The sequence below is a fragment of the Acomys russatus genome, chromosome 1 (genome assembly GCF_903995435.1).
Source record: "Acomys russatus chromosome 1, mAcoRus1.1, whole genome shotgun sequence".
NCBI classification, from domain to species: Eukaryota; Metazoa; Chordata; class Mammalia; order Rodentia; family Muridae; genus Acomys; species Acomys russatus.
This window is the reverse complement of record NC_067137.1, coordinates 38,561,289-38,573,279: the sequence shown is the minus strand read 5'-3', so window position 1 is coordinate 38,573,279 and position 11,991 is coordinate 38,561,289. Positions and strand designations below refer to the sequence as shown.

The window sequence follows — 11,991 nt, the reverse complement described above, 5'->3', positions numbered from 1 at the left end:
CACAAGAGGATTTTAAAACACATTGCCTAGCACTTTGAAAGGATGTGGTTTACCATGGTGGGCTGTGGGTATCCATCCTCGGGGAACTTTTAACCAAGCATGGTATTACATCTTGAAAGATTACTGGAATCATAAACAGAGAAGCTTATCAAGGCTAGAGAGGTGGAGAGACAGGTATAACAGTGTGTGTGTGTGTGTGTGTGTGTGTGTGTGTTGGGGGGTATGAGGAACTGTGGTGAGGTGCAGCGTGGCATGCCATTTGTAACACACTGTGTAATACTCACATAGACCCTGGCCAGTTTACTAGCCTAGTATAGATGTACCCTAGTCACTCACAGACATTTCTGCTGACTGCCCCAGGCTATCTGAAGTTGTGTTTGTCTAAAAAGCTATGTTGAAGTTTCTTCTTGTGGTACTGCTAATGATGTCTTATAGTAGAATAGGATGCATAGAATGCAATCTCCAAGAAAACACAGACAAAAAAAAAAAACAAAACAAAAAACAAAACAAAAAAAGAACATGGGCAAACATGGAGAAAACACAGAATCCAAAAGAAAATGATCTCTTACAAAATAAAGTAGTTTAATTTGCATTAAGTAAAAACAGCATGCCTTCTAAAAGTTCTAAGAAACATAACTTGCATCAGAACTGTGCTGATTTTGAAACTATCTAACGTTTTATTATTTAACTAACCAAGAACGTGCTACAGCACATGACACAAGAAGCTAGATTATTTACATGGCTTTTTGCTATACATTGGGCTTTTGCCTAAAATCTTACAAAAGTAACATTTTATTAAAAACTAACTTAAGTCCTACATTTACAGAGAACAAATAAATCTGGTTAACGTGACAAATTTCTTCTCTGGCCGAATACATGGCAGGGCTAGAGTGGTGGCCGTGTCTTCTTCACCCCCTTATACATGGTGAGGAAGCCAGCTGGGAAAATTAACCGAACTGTCAGGAGAATGAGAAAGAAGCGTTGTTTGGTCTATGGGCAGATACTAAGGTTCTAGAGACCTTGTTGCCTTGAAAGAGAAGGAGGTAAATATGTGTAAATATGATAAAATTATAAAATGATCATGAATAATCAAGGCCTTAATGACCTCAGCTTAACTTGAATAAAGGACATCTTCTGTTGTGTGACTATGGTTTTTACTCATGTCTTGGCAGTTTAGTAATTCATCTTGATATGCCAGTCCATGCTTTGCTAGACTGCAGTAAAATGACTCCTAATACACATCTTTAGAATAAATAACACTACAAAGGACATCTTTACTACAGAGTGAGGCCTGGGGAGTAGTCTCTGTTAATGACCACAGGCCACACTCACAGGCAGATTCAGAATATTTTGTGTTTTGAAACAGTAACACTGCCTGTGTTAAACACTATATAATGTTTAGTGTTGTGTGTTTTGCTTTTTCCCTAATTTATGTTGGTCTTCACTACAGTTCAGATTCCAGACTTTTGAAGACCCACTCCACTAGTGTTTCTGGGAACACAGATGGTCCTTCACTAGGAAAACTTTAGCTTTACAGAGGCACAAAAGCAATAGGCACCAATAGATGGCATACTTCAGATTTCAAGCGCTGGCCCTTGCTGTGGCTCCTGGCAGTGCTGCCAGCAAGGGAGAACCTCTGGCATTCTACAGTGTCTGTAAATTTCTGATACTATTAGGGTGGCATCCTGAGTGAAGAAATACCAGTAGATGTCCTTCCTTCTTGACCAACCTCTCTCATTATTTTTCAAAATGTCCTGGGAGACCAGAAAAAATGCTCATCCATCTTCAGCCCCTGAAGCCCCTCTCAGAAGGGGCTGCAGCTTTGAGTTCCAGAATATCCTTAGGAAACCTTTTACCCACATCACCTGCCTGCCTGGGCCAACAGCCAGAGGACCTTGAGGCCAGGACTGTGGTTTGCTTCTTTTTAAAAATAGAGATAATAATATAGCCATTTCCCCCTTTCTTTTCCTCCCTCCAAATTCCCCCATATGCCCAATCCTTTTTTTTTTTTTTTTTTTTTTAAATCATGGTCTGTTTTTCATTAATTATTGTTACATATAATATATATTCCTAAACACACATATAACCTGCTCAGGCTGCATAACATTACTTTGTATTTGTTTTCAGGGCTGTCCATTTGGTATTGGACGAACAATTGGCATGCCCTTCCCTGGTTAAGACTGTTCCTCCCACTGTCAGCATTCCTTAGTTACCTGTAGGTCTTTGAGTATGGTTGAGGTTTCGTGAGCCCTACCCCGACCCCCAATCCACTTTGGCAAGCCTATGTCCTTGCTCAGGTCATGTTGAGGCAGCCATGTTGGTGAGACTTCATGGGTGTAGTTTGACAGTCCTAGGAGACAGGATCTTACAGCAAACAAGGTTTGCTAATCATTTATTTAAAAAACTCTTCAACCATATGGGTGACAGTGGCTAACAAGCAACTGTCCCAGATGATTCTTATTTTGAAAACTAGTGTTTTACCTACCTCAATTTAAACTGGATCTTCTGAACCGCTGTCTGTCTAGCACAGGGGCGGCATTTTCTTCCTAGGCAGGAAAGGGTTTAACATTATGTAAGACTTTAAAGCTCTTTCTACTTAATTAGTCTCAACCAGGGATTCTCAACCTTTGCCAAGCAACGAGCCAATTAAACACTGCTGGATACGGATACAGATATGGATAGCCAGCTCACTGCTATCCGTAAATTTCTACTTTTCAATGAATTCACTAGTGTAACTCTGGCCTATGCTTGAGCTTGAGTGTGGAGGGGCAGTCATTTCAGGAGGTTCACCTGCCCCCTCCGCTCTTCTCTTCTGCTGTGTCTGCTAAGCCTAGGAAGGAGATGGGGTATAAGGCAGGCTGGGATCCATAGCACCTATTTGCCAAAAATATTCATTTTATTGCACCCTCCTTTCTACCTAATCCTTCAAAGTCATTCGCTCATGAATTAAAAGCAGGCCCTAGGCTCTCTTTTCCTGGTAAGTATAGTGGTCTAATCAGAAGTTAGCCAGGAATTCATAGATTTTTTTTTTTTTTTTTTTAATTACGGGATATTTCTAAAGAGGCTGAGAATTCCTGGTATAACCAAAAATTACGTGGTCTTAAAACCTTTTAAATTTAGTACTTAAGCCAGAGCAAAAGAAAAAAAATAATTTCATTCAAAAAAATTTAATGATTAGTAAAGAAAAAAAATTCATGATCATAGATTATTTTATTATAGCAGTAGAACATGCAAATGTGCTTGAGTTCTCTTGATTAGAACTTAAGCAAATACAACTCCAAAATTACTTGGTTAGGCAATTAGAATTATCTTGACTATATTTAAAACCTATACAAAATAGCACACAAGACAAATTCTCCTACTGAAAATACTGCTTCTAGTTTTTTGCAATTTTAGTTTGATGAGATAGGGTCTCACATAGGCCAGGCTGGTCTCAGAATCCCTAAGTAGTGGAGGCTGACCTTGAACACCTGACCTTGAATAGGCGGGCCACCATGCTCAGCAAAGCTTAAACTTCAGTATGGCTTGGTCATCCAGCAGAGGAAAAGTAGACTCACTTGAAAAACATCAATGGTGCCAGGTATGGTGGTGCACACCATTAATTCCAGCCCTGGAGAGGCAGAGACAGGCAGATCTCTGAGTTTGAGGCCAGCCTGGTCTATAGAGCGAGTTCTAGGACAACCAAGGTTCCAGATGTATTCAGAAATAACCCTCCAGAAGGCCATGGTGTTTGGAAGCTACATCAATACACGATCTATGGCTGAAGGGGAGCAAAGGTGGCTCATACAACACAAGACTGAGTGACAGAATCCAAGAGACTGGCTCGTTTTTCTATTATTTTATTGAGCTTACTGCAGAGTTTTGCCTGTGTGTGAATCAGACTGAGCTATGCATTACACACACACACACACTGACATGCAGACTCAAAGGGATAATAGTGACTCAGGACTCCATCTGGCCTGTCAATTTCTCTATCAGTAGGAGAAATCAGGTTTGTCCAGAATGTTCATGTAATAAGCTGATGTTCTGCAGGGCTCTGGCTCGTCCGCCTCTAGCTACAGAAATGGAATTCTCAGCGCTATGGTGTCCTGGGATGCTGATGCTTCAAGAAAGCACCAGTTAGGCATAAGGGCTTCAGAGCTAACCTTTCTTGGAAAGACAATAAAGACTGTCTGGAACATTCTACCAACTTCATGACCTGTAAGTCTTTACACACTCCAGTCATAGGACAAAACAGACACACAAACCATGTTTTAATTTTTAATCAGAATGTGAATTGTCATTGCTATAGTGAATAAAACTCCATGAGTCGGGATGGCATGCAACTCTTTATTGTTCCTAGTCTACGTGTACACTTGGCACTCCAGTACTGACTTCTTCACAGACAGTGTAATAAAGGGATCCCATGACTGTGACTCACCTGGAAAGAAACCAAACTGCCTCTGAAGTACCAAGTACATGATACTGCATACTAATAAGCACTATAGTAGTAAAACGCATAATATCAGTAACATTGTGATACTGGTTAGAGGAGATCATGCAACATATGCACTTCATGAAAATGCTCAGTTACACTAAGCAAGGCAGTGAAACATGGAGCAGCTACCAGCACAGCGTCAAGTAAACCACAAGGTCCAGTCAGTGATGGACATCTCAACACACACTAACCCTGATACTTCGCCATCTACTATCTTCCCTGTGGCTCAGGATATAATGCTAGAATCGATTCTACATACACAAGCTATGATCAAATGACAGACAGCCTCAATGCATGTGATGGCAGGCACCTCTACATGAGACTTAAATGTATGTGGTCGTTCTCCCAGCTTTGCTAAGAATAATGGGAAGTAGAGTGTCATGGTCACACCAGCTCAATCTCTGCTCTTCTTTGCTGTATGCTTTCAAACTCTTTTTTTAAAACCATGCCTCAGTTTTTATAATTTCTCCCCAGAATTAAAATGCTGATTTAGGAACAGATATGTTGCAGTATAGAAGGCAGTATTTTAATTTTAGTAAACTAAGTAGTTCCTTGTTATTTGTCTAGTGTCACTACCTCCTTTAACATAACAATTTCCTGGTATATTAATTAAGAGTTTGCTGTGCCTCTTATATTCATGTCTTCCTGGGTCTCTGGAGGAAGGACTCGAGGTTGGCTGGGGATGTAGCTTGGTGATACAGGACTTAGCATTTGTGAGGTCCTGGGTTTAATCACCAGTACCACTAAAACAAACAAACAAAAAAAGTTTTGTGTGTTTGTGTGTGTATTTTTTCCCCTTAACCATGAGTTAAACTAAGCTAGGTGTGTAACAAATGAGTTGCAGAACAGACTAAGGTGGTTTTGAGGGCACAGGTGGATGGTGTCGAGAGGCAGGCCTGGGTCTGGAGAGCGCATCCCAGGGATACACTGCTCTCCCCACCTCCTCTGCTAACGACTCACCACGGCCCAGGCCACTGCTTAGGTTCTGCTGACTCACTTTCTCATCAATTTTTATCACCCTCTTCAGTATATATTTTCTACTTAAATTTTAAAGCCTCTTTAAAAAGCAATGAGTCTTGCACAGAGCACTGGTTATCCACTTGCTGGGCGTTCACTAAGTCTCTGGGCTACTCTAAAGCCTATAAATCTGTACCGAGATTAAACACTAACAGCAAAATTGGTTTCTGCTTCATCTAACACTGTATCTTCTCTCCAATGTTTCATGAATATTTTATAAAGGAGTTTTTCCCTTGTGAGTTAAGCCTTTTCAACTTTAAATATACTTGCGACCTATTTTTATATTCAGCCTATATTTTTATATTCACTCTACATAGCTGTGTGCCAGTTAAGGGCATAACAGTAATGGTGACATTTTAAACTGCCCACGATGAAGATGACAATGGAGATGACTGGTGACCATCCTCGCAGGCTTTCCTCTGTTTTACAGAGGATGTCTGACTCAGCATCTGCCTGGCCGCCTAGCAGCTATCTGTGGTGCATGAACATGACGAATAATGGCGATGGACCAGTTCAAAGTTCATGACAATCTTCTCCTTAGGTAGGACAGTGCTACATCACTTCTTTTCCTCAGAGAATGCTTTCTCTTTCTTCTCCAAAGCCTGTGCTATCTGAGGAGGCTGCATGCAGCTCAGATGCATCTTTTGAGAGCCTCGTATAACTGGACCGCTGGCTTCGCTTTTGTGTCTTCAGATTTTCATTCTGAACAGCAGTTGGGTTGGGACTGGGCCCAGGCCTCAAAATGCCCTGAGAAGTTTCCCTGATCCCCTCCATCTCGTCAAAGTTTTGATTGGCTCGGTTAGTGGGCACAGTGTTGTTGTTCAGAGTCACGGTGCTGGGTGTTCGGTTCAGATTGTAGGCCTTCTGGCACGCAGGCCAGCTTTCTTCAGGACTGCTAGCGATCAGGCTACACTCAGAAGGGCTTTTCTTGTCTTCTGAGCAAATGGACATCCGAGCGATAACTGGATCTTGCAGGCCACTCAGGCTGTGTGGCATCCCCCGTTTCCCACTGTGGCCATCATCTTCAAGCTCTATGAGATTTGCCTTTCCCAGCTGGGAGCTGTCTGCCACTTCATTGTGAAGAGAGTGGCTGGGAGAGCTCTCGTTGGATCTCACTCCCGAATCTGAGGAATCTTTCTTGTCAAGGAGGGCATCCGACAGATACTCTTTTGCTTTAATGAATGTTCTGATTGGCTCGGCACTGTGCTCTGGAGACTTGGACACTCTCTCTGCTTTGCCTTCAGCCTTTTTATCCTTATCATCTTTGAGCAGTGGGGTATTATCTGACTCTTCTGTCCCAGACTCATCTTCATCACTGGGAAGTTTCTGGTAGCGCAGACCACCTCCCTTTAGCTTCAGGTCTGTCTGGAAGAGACTGGGCCGTTCTGAGGATTTCTTGCCTGGGAGCAACTTACTACCTGACTGGTCGGATTTCTCATCTTCTTCAGTAATGGGGTCCAGAGGTGAGGCCTCGTTGGTGGACACCCCTGAGGAGGAGTAATCCATGACATCCCCCCTCTTCATTAGGAAGGACTTCCGCCCGTCATCCTGCTTTAGCTCACTCTCCTTCCCCCTTTCTTGCTCTAGACTGGAATGAATGGAGCCCCCAGAAGAGCTCTGACCTATGTAGTATGCGCTGTGTGGAGAAGATCTGCCGCTTATTGTTGACGACCCTGTGCCCCCTTCTAACTGGGACATCTGAGCAATGTACTCTCTATAGGCATCTCTATACTCGGCCTGCACCTTATCAGTAAGCTTTGAAATTTCAATACTGGAATCCTGGGAATTGAGACTCGAGAGACTTGGGGTTCTGCGAGTTTGTGACTGTGAAGACAGAAAAAAAAATTTAAGAATTCAAATAAGAAGGGAAAAGACATAATAAACATCAGCTTAGGAAACACATATGTATACTAATAATATAAAATTTATCAAAATACCAGGGTCTTTAAAAAAATCGACCTAACAGTTTAGCAAAAGCTATGAATTTATGAATAATTCTGTTATTAGCTTATAAATTTTTTTAGCAACATTAATTTACTGTTTATATTTAAAAGAACAATTTCAGGTTGTTTAAGTCATCTGAGTACTTGCAATTTTATTTAAGGTAAAGGCACCTTCTAAAAAGAATTCCTCTAAAAGAGATAAAGAAGAAATAAAGACAGATCTCAAAAACGAAGCAAAGTCTTCAAGGTATGATAAAAGAACCCGACTCAAATTATATGGTAAGAAGTTCCTGTCAACTTTTAATTCAGAGAGAGAAAATGTTTTTAAAATGGGTGGGGGGGGGATGATAACAGAGGTTTGCAGTGAACAACAATGGGAGCTTTGGGTCACCTGGACCCCAGTGAAGGCAGAATAGAATATGCTCAAGTTCCCTTTCTAATACTGAGTTATAAGGGTAGAGCTGCCTTAGAGCCTAGGATACCTAATAAATGAGCAATGAAAAGTACAGATTAGGAAAAAGAAGCAGGAATGAAAGAAACAGCATAGAGAGAGCTTACGAATGGACCATAGGAAAGGCTAGAACAACAGTGCAGCAGCAAGACTTTCTCTTTGGAAGGAGATCGCACAGGATGACATCAGACTGGAGAACAGAATGCACAGTGCCTCCCTCCACCCACTAATGTGGCTGCTCTCAAATGCTGAGTGAGGCCCCGTGCGAGGGACTCATGGGTCCTATGTGCTCTGCAGGACAAGATGGTGTTCTATGCCTTTGCTCTTTCATTCACACATGCGTGCCCAGAGCTAAATGTGTATTGTCACAGGAGACATGAGGCAGCAGTGCCTGGGGACCCAGTTGTCCTCTATGAAGCCAGACATTAAACATATGTGTAAAACAGTCCCATTCTCACTGGACTTTTTTGTTTAAAAAATAGTATTTTTTTTTGGTAAAAAAATGGTATTTATGTAAACACACAAATACTTAAACATATTTAGAAACATTTTCAGGTTCTATTTAACTATTTATAGTAACTTACATATGCAGTTTTCTGGGTCCTGATATTTTACTGTGTGTGTGTGTGCGTGTGTGTACACGTACATGGGTCTGGGGATGTGTGTGGAGGTGAGAGGACAACTTTGGGGAGCTGGTTCTCTCCTACCATGTGGGCCCAGGGATCAAACTCAAGTCGTTAGGCTGTAGCGAGCATCATTACTGTTGAGCCGTGTCGCCCGCCCAGGCCCTGAGTATGTCTAAGAGTACAAAGGCTAAGAACACAGGGCAGGGTAAGAACGGCTGTGCTAACAGGTCTGTTCTAGGTGAGAACAGGTGGAAGCTCCTGAGCAGTGGGGGCGAGGAGGAGGCTCCTCAGAAAGCTGGAGAGGAAAGGAAGTACTTTGTCAGAACAAAGAGACCAAAGGACCAAGTGTGAACTTAGTTCACTGTAAAGCAGTTCTTGCATTAGTCAGTATTTAATAATACAATGGCTTCTTCACTTAAGGTAGACAGTCTGGAGAAAGTGAAACCTATTTTCACTGCCAAACAAAAGCCCTCACCAGAAGCACCCACCAGGCACTGCTCTTCCCACACTGCCTGGTGTGCAGCTTCCTGGCAGCACCCTGCTCTGGTTCTCCCCAGCTTATTTTCTTCTTCTTTTCCCTGACTCCTCACACATTACTCACTTGTGCTTCTGCTCCTGATGCTTGCACCTGTCTAAGAATACCCCCAGAGAGAACATGTGTGGTAATCCACACAGCAGTGCAGCCCTGTGGCCCTGGCACTCAGGATACTGAGGCAGGTCATCTCCTGAGCCCTGGGGCTAAAAGTCAGCCTGAGCAACATGAGAAGAACAAGTGTAGTGTTAGTATGTGTTCCTGTGTGCAAAAAGAAGCCAAACTAAAGATTTCAATAGGATAGCAGGACGCAAGTTGTCTATACAGGTGTACTTTGGCTAATACTCACCAAATCTCACAGGAAAACACCAAAAGAATGGCAAATTTGCAACCACTTTACTATAGCCCCATTCTCACTCTATGTAGACCAGGCTGGCCTAGAACTCACAGAGGTCCTCCTGCCTCTGCCTCTGGAGTGCTGAGATTAAAGGGAATGGACCACCACGCCCAGCCCCCATTCTCACTCTCCTGCTTATCAATTTCTGAATAACCTCACTTCCCTGTACTTCACTTATTCTTGCCCTCCAGATAAGCCCTGAGTAGACAGCCTCCCTCTTGTCCAGCTGGGCTCTGAAATCACTACTCTCTGAGTGTTTTAATGTGCCAGCATATTCTCCAATTATATGAAAACAGTATACAAAATAAATACCTGCCAACTCAGATTACTGTGCCGTGGGGCTCCCTCATCTAGGCCAAGCGTGTTCAGTTCTTCAAAGCTGAAGTTCAGGGTGTAGGGAGTTTGGCTGGAAAGCTCTGTGTGAGGTAGTTCATTGTGAGAAGATCGGCGAGCAGACTCCCCATGAGGAACTGGGGCGCTGGAGTTTTCATTAAGAAAACGTGTGTCTTCGGGGACCACCTGGCTTTCCATACTTCTCATTTCTAAGACCTAAAAAGAAGATGAATAGTCATCCACATTGCCAAACCACGTTAGTGAGGCTTCAGAGACCATTAACGATAGAGGAAAATGAAGTTATTACAATGAAGTCAAGAAAGCACATTTCCCACTATAACCATCCAAGTGAATTTATGCCAAGCCTTACCTTAATCCTATTAATAATGCTAAAAAAAAGAATGAGCATTTTAGTGTACAACTTCTTGGGGGGGGGCGAGGGGAGTTGAGACAGGGTCTCTCTATGTAGCCTTGGCTGTCCTATAACTCACTCTGTAGACCAGGCTGGCCTCGAGCTCACAGTGATCCACGTGCCTTTGCCTCCCAAGTGTTGGTATTAAAGGCGTGCAGCACCATGCCTAGGCCCCAGTGCTACTCCAAAACCAGCAACAATAAGTAGACACTCAAAGATGGTGAGTGTGTGGTAGGGAAGACTAGTTTTCAAGGGATTCTGGGTAAAGCAATTTGACACGATTCTTGAAGACAAGCCAGGATGATCAGACTTCACCTGGGAGTGGACGAAGGACAAGGAGTACCAGGGCGACCTCATGTTCAAGGTGGGGCTTTTTCTAAAGTGGCTCATGTGTATCACTGCTAATACAGAGCAACGAACAAGGACAGACACTAAAGGTTGAGGCCTGGAGGGCTTGGAGCAGCCCACCTAGAACTGGAGTTGTCAAATAAAAGCATGGGAAACAGGTGAGCTGCTTCTTCCTCAGGAAGGACAAGATCCACATGCTGCTGTGACTACTCCCCATAACACTGGGTTCAATTCAAGTGTGAAACTTAATAAAAGCAAGTAACCCACCCAAAGCGCAAACATGCACTTGTTAGTGCTGTGTTTGTACAATGTTGCGGACACCTTTACCCTGTATGATAAAGGGCTGTGGTACGACGGTGTGGTAAAAACCTTACCATGCTTCTGAAAAGATGCCAGTCTCCAAAGTTCATGTTCATCTCTTTCTTCAGCTCATCAACATTACACTGAGACAATACTCGGCCATTTATGTTTGCCTGAGTGAAACCAGAAACAAAATGTAGAGTGTTCTGAGTTACTAGTGATCACAAGTCTCTTCTGTTCTGTTTTCAGAGAGGCTGCTCTCAGAGTGGCCATCACTCTGAAATACAATGACCGCATCTCAGCCACACAGACCACTTGACATTTTCCTAAGTTCCAAGCTTCCAGTGAAACAGCGTGCATCAGGACTAACCAGACTCTCAAATGTTTCCACCTGCTTTGTCCTGGGCAGCAACAAAACCATTAATTTTTCTGTTCCAATCTGAGAAAATATTAACATGAGCATGGCTGTTGGAAGCAAAGCTGATTTCTACACTTTGGGTGTGCTAGTGCCGACCAAGGTCTAAGTGAAGTGTGTCTAACAAGGTGATTCACAACTTACACCGGATAAAGAATGTCCAGCTGCTAACTTCCCAGTCTATTAAACTTATGACAAAATAGGCTTTCAATTTTTTGGGTCCCTATGATTCTAGCTGCACTTAAATGAGAAATACTAGCATAATTACAAGGTGGTCTTCTGATTTTATGAAAAGAAGTCTGACTACTAACTGGCAAAATTAGGCAGTATTTATGTTGGGGATTGGTAAAATGTTCCACTTCTAAGTTAGTTCCAAAGGCACAAGCATTCAGAGCCTGTCCTGTCCCTGGCAGACGTTCCTGACACTAGCCAGTAGCCTGGAGGAGTGGGTTTGTGGGTGGTAAGGAGGTACTGACTCAGACAGACAGGGCTAGGCATGAATTATCTCTGTAGGAAATTGGACTTGTGCTAAACTCCTGACCAAATGTAGGCTTAGATTAGTAAAACTGTACACATAAATGTATGTAATTCTTTGAAGGGCACTAAGTAGCAGAAGCTTGCTATCAATGTTCTACTTCAATAACTGTGATGTGAAAGCTTAGGGTAGAAGAAAAATCTGGACTCAGCTAACTTCACATCGGCAATGTCTTCCTTGCACCTCTAGGCATAACTGTTCATCT

The 11,991-nt window shown here is 42.8% G+C and overlaps 1 protein-coding gene across 5 annotated transcripts in view; it reads right to left on the bottom strand.

The window, feature by feature from the left end:
- Positions 1-929: 929 nt before the first annotated feature.
- The window catches only part of Kidins220 (kinase D interacting substrate 220), a 94,079-nt gene continuing 83,017 nt past the window's right edge, over positions 930-11,991 (bottom strand). For 3 of the 5 annotated variants that reach the window (XM_051144034.1, XM_051144071.1, XM_051144043.1), the window contains 3 exons: positions 10,911-11,009; positions 9,756-9,992; positions 5,965-7,318 (listed from right to left, as the gene is read on the bottom strand). In XM_051144034.1, the coding sequence (XP_050999991.1) occupies positions 6,065-7,318; positions 9,756-9,992; positions 10,911-11,009 (1,590 nt within the window). In that variant the 3' untranslated portion in view covers positions 5,965-6,064. Of the gene's footprint in view, positions 1,028-2,485; positions 2,547-5,964; positions 7,319-9,755; positions 9,993-10,910; positions 11,010-11,991 lie in introns of those variants that run through there. The other 2 variants (XM_051144052.1, XM_051144060.1) reach the window with 2 other exon arrangements.